This window comes from Barbatula barbatula (assembly GCF_947034865.1).
Source record: "Barbatula barbatula genome assembly, chromosome: 2".
Taxonomy (NCBI): domain Eukaryota; kingdom Metazoa; phylum Chordata; class Actinopteri; order Cypriniformes; family Nemacheilidae; genus Barbatula; species Barbatula barbatula.
In genome coordinates this window covers 28927085-28949832 of record NC_136767.1, presented here as the reverse complement: position 1 = coordinate 28949832, position 22748 = coordinate 28927085, and the positions used below count along the sequence as shown (strand labels likewise).

At 38.4% G+C, this 22748-nt stretch overlaps 2 protein-coding genes across 3 annotated transcripts in view; one reads left to right on the top strand and one right to left on the bottom strand.

The window, feature by feature from the left end:
- tnca (tenascin Ca) overlaps positions 1-15202 on the top strand; it is a 37207-nt gene extending 22005 nt beyond the window's left edge. Inside the window, exons 13-29 of the mRNA XM_079450964.1 lie at positions 307-585; positions 2702-2974; positions 3979-4251; positions 4425-4697; positions 5354-5632; positions 7559-7831; positions 9226-9348; positions 9425-9568; positions 10551-10670; positions 10766-10909; positions 11468-11598; positions 11724-11856; positions 11943-12094; positions 12169-12265; positions 13578-13739; positions 13819-13982; positions 14172-15202. Coding sequence (XP_079307090.1) covers positions 307-585; positions 2702-2974; positions 3979-4251; positions 4425-4697; positions 5354-5632; positions 7559-7831; positions 9226-9348; positions 9425-9568; positions 10551-10670; positions 10766-10909; positions 11468-11598; positions 11724-11856; positions 11943-12094; positions 12169-12265; positions 13578-13739; positions 13819-13982; positions 14172-14282 — 3131 coding nt within the window. The 3' untranslated portion in view covers positions 14283-15202. The remainder of the gene's footprint in view (positions 1-306; positions 586-2701; positions 2975-3978; positions 4252-4424; positions 4698-5353; positions 5633-7558; positions 7832-9225; positions 9349-9424; positions 9569-10550; positions 10671-10765; positions 10910-11467; positions 11599-11723; positions 11857-11942; positions 12095-12168; positions 12266-13577; positions 13740-13818; positions 13983-14171) is intronic.
- Positions 15203-16123: 921 nt separating this feature from the next.
- LOC306890927 (TNF receptor-associated factor 2) lies at positions 16124-21934 on the bottom strand. Of its 2 annotated transcripts, XM_079450946.1 has the most exons (12): positions 21791-21874; positions 21226-21260; positions 20770-20980; positions 20502-20580; positions 20309-20407; positions 19631-19792; positions 19479-19553; positions 19302-19376; positions 18694-19230; positions 17969-18146; positions 17703-17851; positions 16250-17191 (listed from the first exon to the last, which is right to left on the bottom strand). In XM_079450946.1, exons 3-12 carry the CDS (start codon positions 20955-20957, stop codon positions 16973-16975), a joined length of 1761 nt encoding a protein of 586 aa, XP_079307072.1. In that variant the 5' UTR covers positions 20958-20980; positions 21226-21260; positions 21791-21874; the 3' UTR covers positions 16250-16972. The 2 variants fall into 2 exon arrangements, with proteins under 2 accessions (XP_079307071.1, XP_079307072.1); XM_079450945.1 differs by lacking the exon at positions 21226-21260 and having other exon boundaries at positions 16124-17191; positions 21791-21934.
- Between the last annotated feature and the right edge of the window lie 814 nt (positions 21935-22748).

The following is a 22748-nucleotide window of genomic DNA, read 5'->3' as shown; positions in this document are numbered from 1 at the left end:
CAGACCCTTTCTGCCACCAGAAAGTTTTTCAACACCCGCAGGATTGTCTTCTCTTGGGCTCGCGATTGTTGCATGACATTTAAAACATCTTAAGGGAACCCAATCTCTTATTATTCAAAAACAGAGTTCCAAAATGAGTCCCGTATGTGATGACCATTGTTTTTCTATATAACCTCATGTTTCTTGATGTCTTAAATCATATTTCATTTCATCTCCCTCGAAGGTTCCGGTGTTTTCATTTCATTTCATTGTATTCACCTGATTCGTTCTAGAGGCATTAACATGTGTGATTTCTTTATCTGTCAGAGGACCAGATGGCCGACATAAGGAGTCTGAGTGTATCCGATGTATCTTGGGATAGCTTCAATGTGTCCTGGACCATTGATGAGGGCCTTGACTTTCAGAGTTTTGTGATTGAAGTGGCAAATTCAGCAGGTGGTCCAGAAAGACAGAACCTTTCGGTATCTGGTGATGCTCTTAGTTTGTGGATGTCTGGGCTCAGCCCCAACACGTCCTACGTTATTGCGTTATACGGCATGCACGAGGGCTCAGTTCTGGGTCCGTTCTACGTGGAAGCGAGCACAGGTACCCTTGCATACAGTTACGGGATGGGCAATCTTATTATTCACTGTGTCTTGACCTCTTCTGCTTTCTTTCTGACTCTTTTAATCTGTTTGGGATCTGTGGTGTCAAGCAGGTGTGCATGGGGCCATGAGAACGCTGAATGCACTTGAGTTGCCTGTAACATTTTAACAAAGCTAATTGACCATCGCCTTTTCTGTTCCAGCCACTGTGTGAGTCTTGTTTGTGTTCGACGTCATGCATTCATTCGTTCCCTTCCATCAACCCAAAGCTTTGTGTGTTTGAGAATATAACTCACTGGGTGAGTTTTGATGCGCTGCAGTGATTGCAACATGAAAATGTTAATGTCAATTCACTTTCTTTACTGTCCTCTCATCCCCTACCATTGTGAGACGTTTTTCTTTATTCACGTGCAGTAAGATCAGGCATTAGGAAAGTAAATAGTCAGTTGTCAATGATGACTTTAAAGGTGTTCTTTTCAATCTTAAACACCAAAGTAGACAAATGCTTGATCAACATAACATTCTGTAGTGCTATAGCATCAACAAAAGTGCTACCAAATGATAAAGCCTCGCATAACCGAATAGCCGTTCCTAGTGATCGTGTAGCTCAAAATCTCTTTGGTTTGATTCCCAAGGAAAACACATAATGGTAAAATCCTCACCTTGAATACACCGTAAAATGCTTTGGAATGAGCATTTTTTCGAATACATAAATGTAAATATAGCTGCCAGCCTTCAGCGTTTAAAATAATTGAAGTAGTCAGCGTCCTCCTCATCTAACTGATGTTTCATCTGACACAGCTACTAACTTTTTCAGAGTACATATGTTTTCACAAATGCCGTAAACATTCATTCATTGAGACTGAAAATAACAATAGAAATGAATAAAGAAGTTATAATGGTTTTAATGGGATTTGTTTTAATGGAAACTGCAATGGTTCAACTTTTATATGATGGATTATTTGGTGGGATGTTAAATCCTATTGGATTCATGCCCAAAGCACACTACTAAAATAATTTGGTAATAGTTTTAATGGAAAAGCTAATGGTTCATATGGGATTTGAATGGAAACCGTTAGAATTTCGTTAATAATGGTTTCTGTTGGATTTCTAGGTTTTTTTTCAGCAGGGTATTCCAGGTTATTATCCCTGCAGACAAAAAACAATAGAAACACAATAGAAACCATTATTAACAAAATGGTTTCCATTAAAATACCATTACGAACCATTACAAAATTACCTTTTTGTAGTGTATTCTGGGCATGATTCCAATAAGATTTAACATCCCATCAATATAATACATCACATACCAGAAGAAGCATTACAGTTTCCATTTAAACCAAGACAATTCCCTTTGAAACCATTAAAACCATTATAACTTCCTTAATGGTTTCCATTGTTTTTTTACAACAGGGTACAAAAATGATTTTTGTAATGGTTTTACTGGAAAAAGCAAATGGTTCCTAAGGTGTTTGGTTTCTTACCATCACTGTCACGAAAGAAAATCATACTTAAGTATATGAATAAGATCGTACGAATTCATTTGAACTAGCCACCTCGTGAAATAGTTATTAATTCCCATGAGAGTGTTTTGGTCTCGCTGCCTGTGCTCCTGTATGAAGCTAAACGTGAGGTTTATTTGGACTGGTGTCTGCGTGTCATTGGACGAGAGGAATCACAAAAGCGGCATGAAAACCTTCATGTGCACTAACACACTTTATTTTCTTTTACCTGTTTGACACTACAGTGAACAAACGCAACAAACTAGGTGTGTTTGACTTTATGTGGAGTTGCACAGACCGGTCGGCGTGAGACGTATAAGTGTAAAAGCGCATTTCGAATCGCTCTGAAGGTACTGAAGGTGCAGCGCTGCATAAAGTTCACACCTTTTATGATCAAATAAATATTTGTTAAATGATTTTCAAAGTTTCTAAATTGTTTATTCTGCTTTTGTTCATCCTTAACTTTAAACCGGACAAATTCAGGTTTTAAATGAAGTATTAACTCATAATCCCTACAGACAGAAGCAGGCAAAAGGTCCCTCAATTCCTCCAGAAAAAGTGACAAAACCTCCCGCACATACAGTCTGTTATTTCATGAAGTCTTTCCTCCTGTAGATGTTGCTCCAGCCGTTGGCAGTCTGTTTGTGTCTAACATTACATCCCAGAGTTTCACTGTTTCATGGAACGGCACGAAGGGAAATATTGAGAGTTTTATCCTAGAGATTATAGACTCCAGCTGGCGGAGGGAGCCCATTGAATATAATCTAACGCACGGCACACGCTCGTATGAAATCACTGATCTCAGACCAGCCACTGATTATATTGCCTACCTCACTGGAATTGTGAAGGGACGGAGGACAAACTCCGTCAGCCTCGTCGCCTCCACAGGTAACTGGAATTCATTGTTTTCTTGCTGCTTTATTTGTCAGAGTGAAAAATCGTGACAAAGAGGATAGATCGCGTTCATTTACTCGTCCATATGTCATTCCAGCCCATATGTCTGTAATGTTTTACAGGACGTAAAAGACATCCTACGGTTTCAGAAAACTTTAGCAAATTCATTAAAGTTCATCCAAATATGAAAATGGGCTATATGCAGACGTTTCAAGGGAAGAACCCTAGGCAGTTTCCGGTTGGGGAGACTTAAATTTAAGGTTTCCCATCCATCTCGACTTTAAATCTCCCCAACCGGAAACTGGGATTTTCCCTTGAAACGCAGAAGCAAGGCGTGCACATTCTCTTACTCATCCTAGAAGTACATGACTTACACATACAGATGTTTTATATTAAAATGATGTCATGTTATAAGTGTGTCAAGATGGCAGAGCTATGAAAGCATGTCTGTCCATTACTTGAGTAATCCTAATGACTTTAGTGGGTTCTAAAATAAAAATAAAAACTTATTTTAGAGAATCAAAGTTATTGACATGCTACCATATAATGTGTATAAATATTTTTGTAAATGTACCTGATATTTCGTTATTTCTATATATTTTATTTAAAAGAATTGTAAACACTTAATATTTCATTTAATTTCTGTGACTTACGACTTTCTAATGACATATTTTAAATTTAATTATAATTGTATATATTTTATTTGATCTGTACTAGCTTTAATTTATAATTTCTTCTATAAGATAAGAGTCAGATATAAAGAATTCTTGGACATTTTGATCCCCTATTCTCACATTTTGGACTTCATAGACAATATAAGTTGGCAGTGTAAATAAAGCTGTATTTCTGTCTTACTTAGCTGAAAAGCTCTGAGGTCTTTTCTAAAGTTACATAGGTTTGAAATGACACACGGTAGACTAAAGGATGGCTGTTAGCAAGGACAGATCTCTTAAAAAGTCTAAACCAAACGTCAATGGCTGGCTTTCTCCCCTTTGTAGCGGCCGAGCCCGATTTGTCTGGGCTAGTTGTTTCAAGCGTTACGTCAGATGCTGTGTCTCTCTCCTGGCGGATGGGAGAGAAGGCGTTTGATAGTTTTATAGTCGAGGTGAGAGAGTCTGCTTTGCCCACGCAGGCGACGGGGCGCACCTTACCCGCGGGCGCACGCTCCACGGTTCTGACGGGCCTGAAGGGAAACACGCAATACCACATTAAGCTCTATGGCACCTCAGGTGGCTCCAACACAGCTGCCCTGACGGCCGTAGTAACCACAGGTACTGCGGCTCTTGCTTATCCATTTCCACTTGCTTAATACATGTTTACTATAAAATATCAGCATGCTTAAATGTGATCCGTACACATATTGCCTCAGTATTGAATTGCCTCCAGTTTCACTTAACATCAAGCAACTATTTAGTTAAGTAACAATTCACTTTCTTTCATTCAGAACCTAAGCCTAAATTGGGGCCCGTAATGGTGTCCGAAATGCACCCGAGTAGCTTCACATTGTCCTGGAGGGTGGCGACGGGTCACTTTGATGGCTTTGTCTTTCGTATCACTGACCGTGAGCAGATTTATGACGTTAGAGAGCTCAGGCTGTCTGGAACAGAAAGGAACGTAACCGTCTCTGGTCTTATGGACTCGACGGTGTATGACGTTGTGTTTTACGGTCTGTCTCTTGGTCGCCAAACTCCATCAGTTTCCTTCAATACTAGTACAGGTACTGTGCAACTTTTCATCTTTTCGTCGCAAGACAAATTAGCATTCGTTTAGAACTAGTTGGTTTACGTTTTATTTGTAGTAGGGAATAAGTAAAAATATGTAAATAAGTGTGGAAAATTGCGTGAGAAGCGGCCAGTATACTAGCCTGATCTAACAGGAATTCGTAACTATTTTACGAGGTGACAGTTTCGAATGTTTTTAACAATGTGAATCATACAAAAGAAAATGTGCGAAACTGATTGTACGAATTTCCTTGAATTAGTTACTCATAAAATAGTTACGAGTTGCTGTAAAATCGTGTTGAGTATAAAGTGTTAAATCAATTTATGGACTTGCTCTTTATTTTCTGTCGTTTGTGCGACGTTTAGTAGACAAGAACTTAGATTATCGACAGGAATGATATTGCGATTTCTTTCGTGTCTTGGTACGTTTCGATCTTTTACTTGTATCTCGTTTGTGCTTTACACAATTTCATTATATGCTGGTTTGAATAGGCCGAACGGAATTTTCAAACTAAAGTTATTCTAAACATACGCATATACACTAGGACTTGACCTTGCAATCACTGCAGAATCATATATACATCCTCATTCTGTATTCCCTCTTATAACGCTTCAACGCTGGGACCAAATTGAACCCTGTCCCGCCTGACAGCACTGTTACCTAAAGTGGAAAACCTCACGGCTTCTGAGATCACCCCGTATGGTTTTCGGGTGTCCTGGTCGGCACAGTCCAATGAGGGCTTCAGTCATTTTCAGGTAAAAGTGTCAGACTCCGGCCAACTGCTGGAGCCACAAGAGTACATAGTGCCAGGAAACCAGAGCGTGCTGGATATTTTGGGCCTGATAACTGGCATTGGCTATGAGGTCAGTGTGACCGGGGTGTCAGAAACTGGGTTACGGTCTCGTCCAATCACAACAGTGGCTGTCACAGGTACAATGTTCTTCATTTCTACTGGTCCTATCTTCAGAGGTTTAACAGCCCAGGCTTGATCAAATACTGTATATATGCTAAGTGGTTTTAAGTCAAAATGCTCGAGTAAAATATGGACAAATCTAGAAAGCGGACAAATTTGACCCAACCTTGGGCATCAACACATCAAGTTGATTCAAACTAAACGCTTTTCCATATTTTTCTCAACCGTGGATTAAAAGCATTCTTCCGAATATCTTTCTCCGTGTTATCAGAACAAAGAACTGTATACAGATTTGGAAAAACGTGAAGGTGAGTAAATGATGACACAATCATTTTGGGGTGAATTATCCCTTTGCAAACAGTTTGCACTGCCCATAAAGTGACGTCTTGAATATTCCATAAGAGTAGTAACATTTGATGAAAGCTTTGGCTGGGAAACCGTAACGCAACACAACTACCTCTTTAACACCGTTCCTTGTATATCCGCCAGGTCTCCATCAATAAAGACTTGTGCTCTTTGCTTGTTAAAGCAATGAAATCTTCACTGGTCTCATGTCCTCTAAAATATGAGCATACGCGTGTCTGTTGCCATATTTCAACTGTGTTTTCTACCCAAAACAAACCGATGTATCGGGTGTGAGCAATTCTGAGACCTTCAAATATTGCAAAGCTGAAAGATCCCCACAGGTGTTTCTGCTTTGTAATGAAACCGTTTCTTATATGATCCAGCCCATAAGAAAACACAGTCTTGTATGAGGCTCAGTGAAACAGTCCTGCATGAAGCCAGTGTCTATGGATAAAGATTTTATGGGTGCCAAATGTTTTAAAGGGCAGTGTGTGCATATGTTTTCTCAAATATATAACAAATCTGAAGAAAATCAGGTATAGAATAACTAAATGTGAGTATTTATCAAAAGATAATGATTTCAATGCCGATTTGAAACCAGAGTTATCATTATTGTAGTTTCATTCATTTTTATTTCATATTTTTAGGTTTAATTGTAAGCCATTTTGAGATTTTGTCTATTTTAGTTTATTTTGTATATTGCCATTTACCATTCATCTATTTGTGTAGTTTAGTATTTAGTTTCCTGTTGATCATTTTAGGTCCGGTTTCACAGACAAGGCTTAAGACTAACGAATGCGTGTCATGTATTAACTGAATATTGAACTTGACCGGAAATATCTTTAAATATATCAGTGCCATTGTTTCGTCTCGAGTTGCACACCAGTAATGTATTCTTCTAAGGCATATTTATAAAAGTGACATAAATATCTTCATTCAACTAAGGCATATTCTGGATTAAGCCGGGCACCAGAGTCTCAACTTCTATAGAAAATCGAGATGAAGTATTTTATTTGGTTTCTATTAACAAATGTCTAGTTCAGCTTTAGTTAACAATCATGCTTCAAGCTGGTTAATGCTGGGCTAGGTTGTGTTCTAGTATTTTTTAACATTTCTAGACATTTTGAAGAACGTTGATAACCAAACAACCACCGTTGACTTCCACTGTCTGAGCAGTGAATAGAAAATCAATGAGACATTTCTCAAAATATCTTTTGTGTTAACAATTTGAAATGACGTGAGAAAAATGATTACAGAATAGTTAACTATCGCTTTTAATACCGGCTCACACATTGAACTGAAAACATCTTTGGCATCCATAAACAACTTCATTTGAGGTCAGCTGAATGTTTCATGGGTATTGAAACATGGAGACGCAAAACCATCCGTTCTGGCGGTGTTTGCATCTGAAGTGTTTGCAATGCAGTTGCTAATAAAGCCCGATCGCTGCTCTCTGTCGTGGGTTCAACTAACACAGAAAGTGTTGCATGGTGAATGGATGGAGACCGGCAGTTGAAATGAAAGCAAGCTGATGTCTGTTTCAAACTCTTTTCCCAATTAAAGAAAAGGAAAAAGATTCATTTCCCCTTGTCAATCAGAGGCCGAACCCGAGATCGAGCACCTGTTCGTGTCAGACGTCACCCCTGAGAGCTTCCGACTGGCGTGGACTGCAGAAGATGACGTCTTTGATCGATTTGTGCTCAAAGTTAGAGACGCGAGGAAGCTCTCCCACCCGCGAGAGTTCATTGTGCCCGGTGATGAAAGAAGCAGAGTTTTAACCGAGCTTTTGGGGGGAACCGAATATGATATTGAGCTTTATGGTGTCTCATTGGAACATCGCTCCCAACCGGTTACTGCTGTTGCAAGAACAGGTATTTCGTTCGGATCGGTCAAACAAACGCTCACGATCTGCATCATTTCTGGATTGGGAGAGCTGTGCTGCCTGCAGTGTGATGAAAGTTTTAACAACTAAACATTCTTTCTCCTAAACAGGTACTGCAGTCTGAAATCTGTCTCATGATATATTTCAATTTACAGGCTTAAAGTCAACGTGAAACACATATGAGATATGACAGTAACGACAATAAGTATAAAGAGAGAATGAAGGCTTTTATTTTATGTTTCATAAGTACTCATATTAGCAATATTATTATGTGCTTTTGTAATTTATTTATTTATTAGGTTCAATTACTTCAGTTCATTGCTAAGGCCTATTTTAAACATAATATATAGGCCTATCATTTATTTGAAATAAATTCATAGACATTTGTAGCAATTTTATTATGCGCTTTTATCATTTTATATTTATTTGTTACATTTCTATAATATTTGAGCTTTTTATCTATTTTTTTATGTAAAATTATTTAGATTTGAATGAAAATGTTTTAGTTTTGATGCCTTTACTAATTAATTTATTTCAGTTCATTGCTAAGGCAATTATTTTTACATATTTGTTTATTTCAATCATAATATATAGGCCTATATTTTTGGTTTATTTTAATTCACAGACATTTGTAGCAATTTTAATATGTGCTTTTGTCATTTTATATTTATCTATTACATTTTGATAATGTTTGTAGGTTCCATCCTTTGTTTAAGTTTTTAGTTTTCGTTAATATTTATAGGTGTATATAAATAAATATATTTTAAAAAACTTTTATTTTAATAAATAACAATCAGGCCTGTATTATTTTGTTTTAAATAACAAAATGTTTGAATAGTTTTAACTATAACCCTGGTTCAAGCTGGTTTATAACAATATGAACCGGTGAAATATAAAGGGTTTAGCATCAGTAGTTTCATGTTGACTGTGACCTTGCATGCTTCCATCGCTCATAGATGAACAATCTATGTGTTTATGTTTCTAGAATGACATGCATTTCACTACTAAACCATCAGTGTGCATTGCTCCGTTCAGGTTGTTTTTTGGGGTGGGAGCTATTAATGAATTGATTCATCAGCATGCGTTGAAAACTAACGTTGCGTGTCAGTTTACGACTTGAAGAACATGCACTCTTTGTGTCGCCGTCTCGCTCCAGGTTACGTTTGCAGAATGCTGTTGAATGAATTGATGGCATGATAGATGAATAGTGGAAAAAGTTTACTTTAACATATGCATCTTCTCTTTAGGCCTTTTTTCATTGCACCAGGGAAAGGCCTTTTCTCCCGTTCTGTCTTCGGTGACTGTATGAATTAACTTTATAAACCAGGGACCCCGAGTGACTTATTTTCTGAATCTGTCTAACCCGTATCTGCTTTCTGCCAGGGCTCGGATCTCTGCGAGACCTTCGCTTCTCCGACGTTGAGGAAACATCAGCCGTGGTTTACTGGACCGTACCACGCACCCAACCGGATTCCTACAGAATCACTCACATCCCGATCCAAGGAGGTGAGCGGCCGTGCCGGTATGACTCTATGATGCTCTGACTGTGCGTAGTTCTCTCAGAATGAATTCTGCTCTTCAGGTACTCCAGTCGTACAGACAGTGGCTGGGACACAGTCTCAGGTTCCACTGATAAATCTGACTCCTGGAGAGACGTATCAGGTGTCTGTTATTGCGGTCAAAGGTCTGGAGGAGAGCGAACCGGTTACAGACATTCTTACGACAGGTGAGTGTCACAAAACCGAACCGTGATAATAGAAATAAGCCAAGCATCCGTACTGTTCGTTCATCTTTTGCTGTGGACGGCATTGGGCTTGTTCAGTGGAGATGGGCTTTCGCTTTGAAAAGTGTGGACCTTTAAACATTTACCCAAAACAATCTAGAAACGTTCTGTCAACCATATAACAACACTCTGTAAACCATCCAGAACATCACAGAGCATCTAGCATTGTGCTGGCTAGCTTACATTTACATTTAAATTTATTCATTTGGCAGACGCTTTTATCCAAAGCGACTTACAAGTAGTTTTTTTTACAGTGTCACATTACTGCAGAGCAATCAGGGGTAAGGTGCCTTGCTCAAGGGCACTTCAGTCATGACCTGCTGACATACAGAAGACACACGTTACCTTAATAACACAAATAAAAGATATATTGTATATATAAAATTGTATGTATAATAACCTTAAGCCATATAAACCAGGAGTGCTAGAAGAATGCCTAAAATAAAAATGTTCTTGTTAGCACTTTACAGTAAAATTGCATTTTTAATTTAGCTTAACTACAATAGTTCACATGTACAATAAAATTATTGCAATTATTTATCTTAGCTAATGTTAATTTCATCCTTAACTTACGTATTTCAAAGTCAAAAGTTGAATTTGTTAATATTATATAGCTATGTAACATTATTAACATAACATGGGAGTTTGCTGGAAGTAGGTAGTTTGTTTGGATCTGCTGTTGTCTTTTATAATTTTTTTATTATAATGTATTTGTCTTTTTTGTATGCTGGTCTTGCTGTAAAACCAATTGCCTTTAGGGGAAAGAAAGAAAGAAAGATTAGATTAGATTAAATGAACAAACTGAGCAATGTATTTGTATTGACAAAATGAATAAATGCTTTCAAAAAAATTTTGGTTTGTATTTAAAGTTTTAAAGTGTACTTTTAGTTTTTATGATGAGACACACCGATTTTATCTTCTTTAGTTCTAGACATGCCACGCAGCCTCACCGCTGTCAACGTGACTGATACAACAGCGCTGTTGCTGTGGCAACCTGCAGTCGCAACTGTGGATGGATACGTCATCACATACAGCGCAGATGCAGGTGAGGAAACTCACACACACATGCTCTCTCTCTTTCCCCCTCTTTTGCTCGCTCTCTCTCATGTGCGTGTGTGTTTAACTGTGTTTTGTGTGTAGTGCCAGCGATATCACAGCAGGTCTCTGGCAACACTGCAGACTTTCAGCTGAGGTCCCTCACACCTGGGACACCATACACAGTCAGTGTTTTTGCCATAATAAACGAACAGAAAAGTTCACAGGCCACCACAGAGTTCACAACAGGTGCGTAACCATAAACCAGCACATTATCATTACCTGTGATCTGGCTCTCCCTGTTGGCTACACGACGTAGTGCTTCCAAACATCAGTGACGTTTGTGTTAAATGTTCAAAGAAATGGCAACGTTAAAAAAAAGAAGAGGATTATTACGTGAATTGCAGGAAAAGTCACAATATTTTTTTGTGAATAAACATTTAAAGTCCCATGATGCATCATTATGAAATACACAAATTTGAATGTATTTTGCATTTCAAATATTCTGGATCGTCACTGATCAGCTATTGATGCTGAATTTGTATGTTTTTATTGACTCATTTTAAGTAGGCCTACAAAAACCAGACAGTCGAGTAGCGATATATTATTTAGAACGACGCATGATATGAAGGTTTTGAGAAACCCAGTCCAGTAGAGTTGATTTACATTACAGTCGATTTAATGACTTTTATTACATTTACTTTTTAGCAAACATTTTTATCCAAATCGACTTTGACAAAAATCTAATTTCCCCATAACTAATATACAGTATCTGTGTAAATTGATTGTATTGTGATGTACATGTAGATGTGGACGCTCCTCGTGACCTGGTGGTCAGCAACATTCAGACTGACGGTGCCGTGCTGAGCTGGAAACCCCCGCGGGCACCCATCACGGGTTATATTCTCACCTATCAGTCATCTGAGGGGGGTATCAGGGTGAGCAAGGGCTTTCCTACATGCTACTTCTCAAAGTCTTGACTATGGCTTCATAAGCTTTTATTATTCAATCTGATAAACAAAATGTATGCATCAGAACTGATGGTGTGGGTGTGTTAACACAGGAGGTGAATCTGGAGCCGTCGGCCACGTCACATGCCCTGTCCGATCTCAGAGCTTCTACTGAACACTCTATCAGACTGCAGGCCGTCACAGACAACAAACGGAGCAAGAAAATCTCCACCGTCTTTACAACAGGTCGGTTTGCTCACACATTCATCATTCGTGTTTGTTAACACAGACTCGTGATTTTCTGAAGGAACTCTGGGTCATGTTTTGTGTAGTTGAAACACTCTTCGGGAACCCCGCGGACTGCTCACAGACTCTGCTGGGTGGCGAGACGTCCTCTGGTCCGTACACCGTTTATATAAACGGAGATGAGAAACAACCGGTGCGAACGTACTGTGACATGACTACTGACGGAGGAGGCTGGATGGTGAGTCTGGATGGAGATTTGAGTTTGTGTAGAAATGCACATTTTTTTGTTATTAACGTGTCACCTTTCATCAGGTGTTTCTGAGGCGTCAACACGGCAAGCTTGATTTCTATAGGAACTGGAGGAATTACTCTGCAGGATTTGGGGATATAAATGATGAGTTCTGGTTAGGTGAGTCTGTGCCAGAGCCGATCCTTCTAATACGCAGACATGATGTTTAATTAACAAAGTTCGGGAGGAGCCGTAGCATATAATCAGCCGGCTGGTCCACAATCAGCAATCACTGCACATACACAATTAGCCATAGCGAGCTCGCTCATAAATCCATTTTACCTGCTGGATTTCCTAAGATTAAGCATCCCTCCTCCACCCCGTCTCCTCTCCCAATCTCACTTTTCTTTTGCAAGAGCCCCGGGGGGTGTGCTCTGGGCTCAAACCGGTTCCGAGCTTGGCGCACTCACCCTGACCAAGGTGTAGTGTTTCGGGTTCGGATAGATCTGGCGAGCTCGGAGCCCGCTTCCCGGACAGCACGCCAAATACGCATAACCTTCATAACCAAGCTCTTGCTTTATTATCCCTATCAACATCGCTGTTATCTGCGCAGGTGAACTCGTGAATTCACGGGTTGCGTAGGGCCCCTGCACCACCTGGGGGCCCCCTTGAGTAACGAATGAAAAACACTAATAAACAAGATTTATAACTTCCGGATTCATTTGGAAATCATTTGGAAATATCCTTTTTAATACTTTATTTATTTCATTCCTGTTGCATACTCGGATATCATGCAGTTGGTGGCATGTAATGCTGATATGCGTCTTTACATATGACCATGCCTTTAAAATGAAAGATTTTCCCTCTGGGCGGAGAAAAAATTGCAACAACGCAAAGCAAAAGAACAAGAAGGCATGTGTTTTTGTACTATTTTACAGTATTATTAAGTTTTGCTAATTTATGCAATGTATTACTTACAAAACAATTCTCCGGTACAGATTTACAAGTATAGTAATAATAGTAATTCAGTGTTATTTTTAGTTTTGCCATCACGTGGAAAATTGATGATGTGTTTTTGTATGCTTAGCTTTTTTGAGGAAACTGTATTTATCATGGTTTAATTTTGATAGTAAATCACTCATTTGGCATTTTAAAGCACAGCATTTGCGTGTTACAACTAGATGGTTCCAGAGCCACGCGTGTAATATATTTTATACTTAATTGTTTAAGTAGAAAATAAACCCCAGGTTAATGTTTTTTTCTTTCAGTATTCATTCATTTAAGTGTGTTAATTGCTTATTTCTTATAGTTTACAGTTATGTTTAGGCCTATGTCTAATTTAAATTATTTGTGCAAGGGCCCCTCACAAGTTTACAAGTTTGCTTAGGGCCCCTAGACGTCTAGGATCGGCACTGGTCTGTGCCGACAAAACTCAAACATTTTACCCATAGATCTGTTTTGACAGGGTGCGTTAATCCTCCGTATCTTTCAGGCCTGTCAAATCTTCACAAAATCACAGCAAGCGGACAGTATGAGCTGCGCGTGGACTTGAGGGACGGACAAGAGACGGTGTTTGCTCAGTACGACAAATTCTACGTCGGTGATCCTCGTACCCGCTACAAGATCCAGATTGGTGCATACAGTGGTACCGCAGGTGAGCATGTGCGCTTGAGATTCATTTTTTGCTAAAAAAGAGACATTGATAGGAAAAGTGACATTGTTTCTCTCTTAAGGGGACTCTTTGATCTACCATCAGAACAGACCCTTTTCCACCTATGACAATGACAATGACATCGCCGTCACCAACTGTGCGCTCTCTTACAAAGGAGCGTTCTGGTATAAAAACTGCCATCGTGTCAATCTGATGGGAAGATATGACGACGACAGCCACAGCAGAGTAAGTAGCCGAGTAATGTTTTCCAAAATCTTAGACAGGGTGTATACAGCAACATTTTTTTAAACTGTTTGACTTCAATAATCGCTATATACAGCAATAAATTATTATTATATATGCAGACACTCCTGTGTATATGAAACACTAAATGTTTAACTTTATAAAATTAAACTGGCCTACTTCAATCCACAGGGCATCAATTGGTTTCACTGGAAAGGTCACGAGCATTCGATTTCCTTCGCTGAGATGAAGATACGGCCTGTTAGTTTCAGAAATTTGGAAGGCAGACGGAAAAGATCATAGATTTAATTTTCCATTTTCTCCTGAAAAGCACACACACCTCCTCTCTCGCTATAGACAGACACGACCCAAACTCCAGAATGTTTCATCTCCCTAATATGTGTTTTAAAAATGCACAATTAAAGGTGGAAATTTTTACTAAAGTCTACAAAAGAACGGGGAGTTCTGTAGCATATGTTTGTGTTATTTGTTTAGAAAGTATCACATTCAAGTTAAAATTCTTTAATAACTGTTCACGGGCAAACGTGCTGAAGATTTTGTCGGTGGGTTTTTTTCCTATAAATTCACAGAAATCAAATTAAACCGCTCAGACTGCAATTTTTATCATAAATAAAGACATTAGATTAGCATCACTGAAAGTTCTGTTATTTTTTGGAGGAAGTGTCTTTGAGACCAGTGATGTAATTTCCTGTCCTCTCTTTCCTGCAGGGAATCACCACCCAGTTCGGGTTTGACAGACATGACAGTTTGTTTATCGTTTTCAGGGTTTAACATGTAAACAATTAAGGAAATTTCTAAATGATTATATAATAACCGTAAAGGAAATAATACTGAGACATGCTGTTTGACTTTTATTGTTATTTCTTTGACATGAATTTTATAACGTTTTTCCCCATATTAGATAACAATGTCTATAATCTCTAAAAGCAAAAGTGTTGATTTTAAATGATTTTCACTCCTTGAATGTGCTCGAAAATAGAAAATGTTGGATGCTGATGTTGTCAACTTCCCATGACCGTTAATTAAACAACATCAATATTGCTTGCTACAATAAAACACCTTTGTTAAAAATGATTCATGTTCTCGAATGCGTTTGTGAAACAGTCAGCGAATGTAAATGTGAAAGTATTATTTTGTTTTCCTTCATTTGAACGTCTAAGCAATGTGTGGACATTGAGACCATAAAAGATCAACAGTAGCCCAGATGTTTGTGAAATGTTATTTTTATGTTCATACATTTTTTTGCATCTCACACAAAATGCATCAAACGTACAAGGATCAAATTTAAAAAAGGAAAAATATTGTCAGAAATAAATCAAAGAGTGAGAAGTAATATGATCTTAAAATAGCTTGCACTGACATTCATAAGTGTGGCTCGGTTTTATACAACAACTTTTGACCTATAGCTAAATAGTTCAGTTTAGTAATGCAACAAAATACTGTAAACTGCGATCTAAGGGTATAGATATCATTATGCTTGACAATTTAATTTGGCACAAACACAGAATCCAATTTGAACATACAGTAGGTTTCTAAAACATTGCACGTTTTAAGTTTTACAATCATTCAACCGGTTTTCCTCAAAAGGCAAATTACCCATAAGGCCTGACAGCGTTTACTATTCATATCCCGAAAAAATGATGTCACAGAATTATAACCGATCATTTTAATGTCTGGTTTACATATATTCTTTCACCCAAGTTAAACTTGAACTGTATTGCAATTTCAATCTAGCTTTGACATGTGATCAAGTATACAGGGATTTGAGCGTACAAATGAATTTCTGACGATTATTAAGAATACGTTTTAAACCACCATACATGTACAGCTATATAAATAATATGCATTAAATGTAATCAAATGGAAATAAACTGTACATACGTGTATAAAGATAGAACCTCGTGTATGGTTATATATAAAGATTTATAGGTCTATATAATATTACTATAATATATATTCACTTTTATATAGAATAATAAGTGTTATAATTAATTTCTTGTATTTCTAACGTAGGCAGTGGTCTTCACTGTTTGCGGTTTATATTTCATGTGCGCTGGCAGATTGACGCCTCCCATACACAGAGAAGTTTCAATAGTGTCAGAACTGGTTGGAACGAATGGATTGTGATGAACTGAAGTCACACGCCGACGATAAATACAAAAGATATCTATATACCAAAATGCGTGGTCCTGTGTAAACATTTCTCAAATTGATCCTACAAAATACAGAAACTGCCCTCGACGTCATTTGGCAGTGTGAATCGTTTAAAAGGAATACAATACAAACTCCATGAAACCAGCAATACAAAACCAAGCTCTGATGTATCGTGTAAACTGTATAAATATTCCTATATACAAAAGTAATAAGAGCTGTCATTGTTTCATATAAATATACAAAATGTATTTGTTTATAATAAATATGCACAAGACGTCTGCCCAGCTGTTCTAACACCATATTAAAACACTTCAAACTATCTTCCACAGATATGTCCAAACACCGATAAAAAGAAATCCACGATCATTGTCCTCGATACAGTCACAACAATAAATTCCTTCTTGGAACAGTACAAAGAGACCTTGACCTAAAAAACAGTACGTTGGCCACGCTTCGTGTTCAACATGCAAGTAGAAACATTCAATGGCAAATTCACACAGAGTCACATTATCGGCTCTGGTTGAACTCAAATGTGGTAAATGGAACCTGGAGTACTGCAATTTCACTGAAAAGTAAACAAACAGGTAGACTTCAGCAGCCACATTCTGCACCGGCCCTTCAAAACCTTTTTAACTGGAGCGGACTTCACGTTCAATTCCAGTGTTTCCCTTCACAGAGCTCTCCTGTCCCTTTCTGAATCTGTGCAGTCGAAGTGTTTGTGATGTTTTGGAATAAACCACCTGGCAAAGTAAAGCAGCTCTGTTTAGAGGCAGTGTTTGACCGTTATGCTACCGGTGTGCGACGTGAGACCCCGACAGCTAAAGGCCGGTGAGGTCAACGATTGCTTTGATGAAGATGGTGTCGTCGCGGATGTAAGAGTTCTTGCCCTCCAGCTTGGACAGCGGACAGAAGAGAGGACATCCGCTGGCGATGTTCATCTCGCTGACCGGCCTCTGGAATGAAGAGGAGGTGATGTCGGGCCGAAAGGCGTCGATGATGTGCTCTCTGTTACTTTGGTCCAGCAGCATCAGGGTGACCTGAAGGTGAGAAACCGAACTTCGGGTCAAACACTTTTTATTCATCAGTGAATGAGCAGCTAATCTCGAAGCTGATTGGCTCTAATCATTTATTTGTGAAAGACTCACATAAAAGTCATTTCAAAACATGGTTTAGTCTATATCTGTCTGTAGATGTGTATATTTATTATATCCGTGTGGTTTATGTTATTATATTTTGTGATTATATTTTCATCATTTGGTTGTTTGTTTGTATGTTGATATATACAAACGATTTGTTTTCTTATCTTGGGTTTACCTAAAGACAAAACCCGGAAACATTCCATTTATGAATGTAAAACTGATTATTGAATAAAATATTACTAAATAAAAATAATGCAATTGCAGTCTAACATTTAAATAATTGTAAGCCTAAGTTATTGTTGATATAAATGTATTAAATATTCTAAAAGAATATGATTATTAGAAATATAACACAGTTTGTTATTTAAAGTGAGTCTGAAGTAATGCAGTTTAAAATACGGTGATGTACCTTCTGGTTGAAGGGCCATTTGAGAAGAGCGTCACTCATCCCCCGCATGACCACGAAGAACAGAGACAGATGAGACCCGCGGCCCGTTCCGTCTCCATTCAGATAGATGCGCAGACACATCTTATAGCCGTATTTACTGGTGTAAAATGCTTAAAACAAGAAATAAGATACATTCGCTGAAATTTGTCATTTTTGTTTGAAGTATATTTAGATATTTTGCACTGTAACATAAAAACAACGGTTGTTTTGGATTTGTGTTTTTTTACCTGGTGAAAACATGGCAGGAGCTCGTCCAGCGACAGCGTCTTGTCTCTTTTTAGTGAAGTCTGATATTCGCCAGATGAAGACACCATCAAAAGTGTTAGCAGACATCTCTCGTAACCTGCCCTCCATCTCAGCCACCGTGAGATCCTTAACACCCACCTGTCTCTCCAGCTGACGCACCTGCGCACAGTTCAGGTTGTTTGCAGTTTTCTGAATATATTGTTGTTAATTAATGTTAATTTTGGTTTAACTTAGCAACATGTGTTATGTTCTTTGTCATTTAATTATTTATTTGTTTCTTTTTAGATCACTATATATTGTTACGTTTCATTTTCTTTATTTAAATTTTATTTATTTTAAGTTCAACATCTTTGTGCCTCAACATCAGTTTATTGCTAAGGCAACATTTTTATAGTTTTTCAAATAATATCAAGACCGATATTTTTTTGGATTTTAATGAACATTAATGTTTTAATTGTTTCAGTTTTAGTAAACAATAATAACCTTGTAGCATATCAATAAGAATATTAAATAAATACAAAAGGTGCTTTGATGTAAAATTTCCACTGAGATCTTATGATATTAGGATATTGCTATAATACAAAAATTACAAAACATTGTACGGTAGTGCTTTTCATTTTTTTTAAGTAGGCCTGCACAGTAAATCGAATTAAATGCGAATGAGCACACAGCAATGTTCTGCAATACTTTGAATACTTCAACACACCTTGTTACTAAGAGCCTCTATTTTGTCTTGATCCAGCCTGTGCTGCCGGTTGCTGGCTTCCATGGTTGTGGCAAAGCGCTCCACCTCACGGTTCAGCACGCACACCACGTCTTCGAACGTCCCCGCCTTCACCTCCATCTCCTGACAGCGCCGGGCCAGTTCTGCCACTTTGGTCTTCTCGCTGTGCAGCTGAAGCTCCAGCGCGGCGCCAACCGTGCTGGGCAGAGGGGTGAAGGAGGTGGGCAGGGGAGGAGGGGGTTGCCCGGAGGTGGACGCGGAGGACGACGGGATGGAGGATGAGGTGACCCCCTGCACGGGAGGTCCGGACGGGCCCGGGATGGCGTTCAGCTGACTGACTCTGGCCTCCAGGTCTCTCAGAGCCTGATGAAGCTCGAGCGCTTTGTGACCCGCCAGCTCCAGATTCTGAGGCTGCAGACCCTCCAGACTGACCTTCATTCCCATGATGCAGTGCAGCAGCAGGTTGAGATGGTTGTGGGCGCAGGCTCGCTCGTGATCGTGGATCTTCTCCTTTTCTACCTTGAAGTCAAAAAGTGAAATTTAAAATGTTTTAATTGTCCGTCTACAAAAGCAGAAGAGATTTTACTTACCGACATATCACAGCCGACCACATGATATCTGCACGGTGTCCTGAATTTACTGCAGAACTTGATGTGATCAAAATACTAAAAAAGACAAAAACATTGGTGGGGCTCCGTGTTGTTAATTAAGTGCATAATAAGTGTTAATCTTCACGTTTGGACGTGATATATTTTTGATTAACGCACCTTTTCTCTGGGGATTTTCTTCTTGGCGCATCCTTCACAGATCATGGGGTATTTGGGACAGATTTCATCATGTGCCTGTGAAAACAGTGAATTGTTTTGTCAGACAAAACATTTTTTCTTCTGAAACACTTGTCCTCGGTCTGCTCATTTACCTTGATGTTTTTGAAGTGAAATGGCTCTTTACAGTATTTACAGTTGAGGGTTCTCTCGGGGCATTCGCGTTCATTGTGACGTTCCTGTTCGTTCAGCCTGATGAGCTCTTTACACAGGGAACAGGCCAGAATCATAAACTCACATTTGCCTTCATGGTTCAGCTACAAAAAAACGACAAACACGTTATTCAGAAGGATTCCAAAATGTTAGGGTTATTATTAGGGCCACACAATCTGAGGGGGCTGATTCACAAAACATTGTTAAGAAGAAAATTCTTGCCATATTTGTTCTTCAATTCTAGTTTAAGAAATAAGTTAGAAATGTTTTGTATTCCCCAAAAAACTTCTTTAGACGTGTTTTTCTGAAGATTGATTTACAAAGCATCATTTTATTCATATGAAAAAATCAAGATGTTCTTGAGAAAATATCTGAGAACTTCTTAAGAAGAAACTTTCTCACGTGCTTCCTATAATTTTTCTTAAGGACAATCTTATATTTTGGCTCCAGATTTGTACATCAAAAGATTTCACTTTAACAAAATCATCACCATATCTATAAAAAAATGTTGTTGTTATTGTTTTAGTTTTTTTCAAAATGAACAATTAATGCGATTCGTTAAATCTATCTTTAATTTGGTTTATTTTGTGTTTTATGTTTTTTTCCAATCAACACACAACCTCATAATCTTTGATGCTTCCCTTCCAACAGCATCCCTCACTGATGCAGACGGCCGGGAGATTTTCCACCTCTCTTCTAGCCGCATTGTCTGGAAACGCCTGCAAGACAGTTTGAAGGTCTAAATTGAAATCTTTTACATTAATTAAAAATTAAAAATGTCATGGCACTGCAGAGACAGGTATGTGTGCTTACACAGCCTTGTTTGAGAATGGATGTGGGCTCTTCAAAGATGTCCTCTTTGATACAAGCGCTACACTTCTGTGGTCCAGATCTAAACTCACAACGTAATACAAGAGAATCAGTTTGTGAATTTAATCTTAAATTGCAACGCATACAAAGACAAAAGCCTATAATCTACAAAAGGTTTGAGTGAGTCTGAACATTCATTGCATTTGCAGCGGTGTCATATGCAGAATTCGAGGACATCTTGCAAGTGCATTACGTATTTCAAAATCGTTACCCCACAGTCCGGTTGAAGCAGTAGGAGCAAAAGCGATGGCCGCACTGAGCTTGGAACGGTCTCCTCAAAATGTTCTGACAGCAGTTGCATAAATGTTTGTCCTCAAGTTTATTGGCCAGGATCTTTTTGGGAAATCCTGGCTTGTTGTTCTCCATGGAGGAGGGTGGAGACGGTTCTTGAGCAGCCATACCCCCCTCTAAATGTTCCTAATCTACACAAACAGAATCCGACAGTCAAACAACTGATAACAACATTTGCGTTTATGTATTTTGGTATTCATGTTATGTGTTGTTTTAGGTCCTGCCATTATTTTCATTCATTGGGCACATTTTCTTCTTAAATTCGTGTAATTGTCCTAATGTTGGATGTCTTGATATTTTACTTTACTTTTAGGGTTACAGTCAAGTTCTTAATGCGTGCAATTGTTTTACTGTATCACACATTATCAATACTTACTGTTATTGTGTGCAGTATTCAAAATAACAAAAAATCTGAAAGGTAGAAATGATTATAAAACAAAGATTGATGTAAAAGCAATACACGATTTCTGTTCGGTTCAATGTATTGTGTTTAAGGTTTTAAAGGTGTTTTTCTTGCTGTGCTATCATCAGTAATGTTACATGAACAATAAACATAAAAATCAACAAAAGCTATGATTGACACACACACACACACACAACAGGCCCCCTGATATAAAACCTAATCCCTTTGTTTCTGGCGCATCTGTGTGTTTCTATAGAAATGATGTATAATGTTGTGTGATAACATAACCAATCCAACATAAAACACACATGCCGGAGCCTCTGATGCACATCTGCCCTCACTTTTGTGTGATATCGGCCAGCATCGACGCACATCACAGTCATCTGACATTCTTCCCTCTCTGTTGCTAAGCAAATGTAACATCTTTTAAACGATTGTTGCATGTCTTCTTTAGCGCCACGCCTCTTTTAAACGCATTAAAGGTATACGGCGAGATCAACAACATACACGAAATCAGAGGGCTTCGATGTGTACTCACAGAAATCCGCGGATTTGGCTCTCATTGGGCTCGGGATCGGCGGGATGGACGGCGCTGATGTGTTTTGGTGCGCGACATTGTTGCGAAGAGCGCGTGCTCTTTCGCGGAATTACGTCACCGTGCGAGCATGCAGTGGGTTGTGTTGTCTGTTCTGCTTGTGGTGTTGTCTATCACGTTAACCTCCTGAGCCACTGGTTGAAAGAAAAAACTGTAAATGCAATGCCCGTTCCATATTATGCACAAAGCCCAAACTTAATAAATACAAAATATACAGAGAGATAAATATATATAGGCCTAGAAAAATGCTACTATATGAAAACACACACAAACACTCTAAAACATACGTGGAAATAAATATTGCCTGTTCCTAAACAGAGTATATAACGTTATTTAAAAAACATTTTAATAGTTTTTACAAAACCACAAATCTGTTCCTGAAAATATGAACGCTAGAGGCGCCATATGTTTGTTGTTTTGTTATAGGTTTCACACGGCGTCTGTTCATCCTTTCACCACTAGAGGCACCACCGAGCTGTTTATTTACCTTCTCGCCACTAGAGGCGCAACGTAGCAGTTCGTTATTTTACCACTTTTTGTTTAAATTTTTATTGATATTATCAAGATTTACAAACAAACGTGGCTGCATAACATCCGTTTCTTCATAATATAATACAGAAAAGACATAGCCTGAGGGAGCAGCTCTTAATACAAACAGGAAATATGCATGCAGTCTTAGACAAAAACGAAAAAAGATGATTTATAAAAGGAATTTTTTTAATTAATTAAAAATTAAGAAAATTACAACATGACATAAGGGGAGAATTCCGTTATTGTTCAGCTATTAAGCTCAGTTGGGAAGTATTTTAGGGTATCGCATATTTTTTGTGCTTTAGGACCTTTCAAGATTTTTAAAGACTTCATATACAGTTTAAATTCATTAAAAAAACAAAACAAATTT

Excerpts from the sequence above, each read along its gene's own strand:
- LOC306890927 (XM_079450945.1), bottom strand. The coding sequence starts at position 20,957 with ATGGCTGCTCAAGAACCGTCTCCACCCTCCTCCATGGAGAACAACAAG. Across the intron at positions 20,408-20,501 it reads CCATTCTCAAACAAGGCTGT|GCGTTTCCAGACAATGCGGC; the intron begins GTAAGCACACAT and ends ACTGTCTTGCAG. Across the intron at positions 19,377-19,478 it reads AGAAAATCCCCAGAGAAAAG|TATTTTGATCACATCAAGTT; the intron begins GTGCGTTAATCA and ends TGTCTTTTTTAG.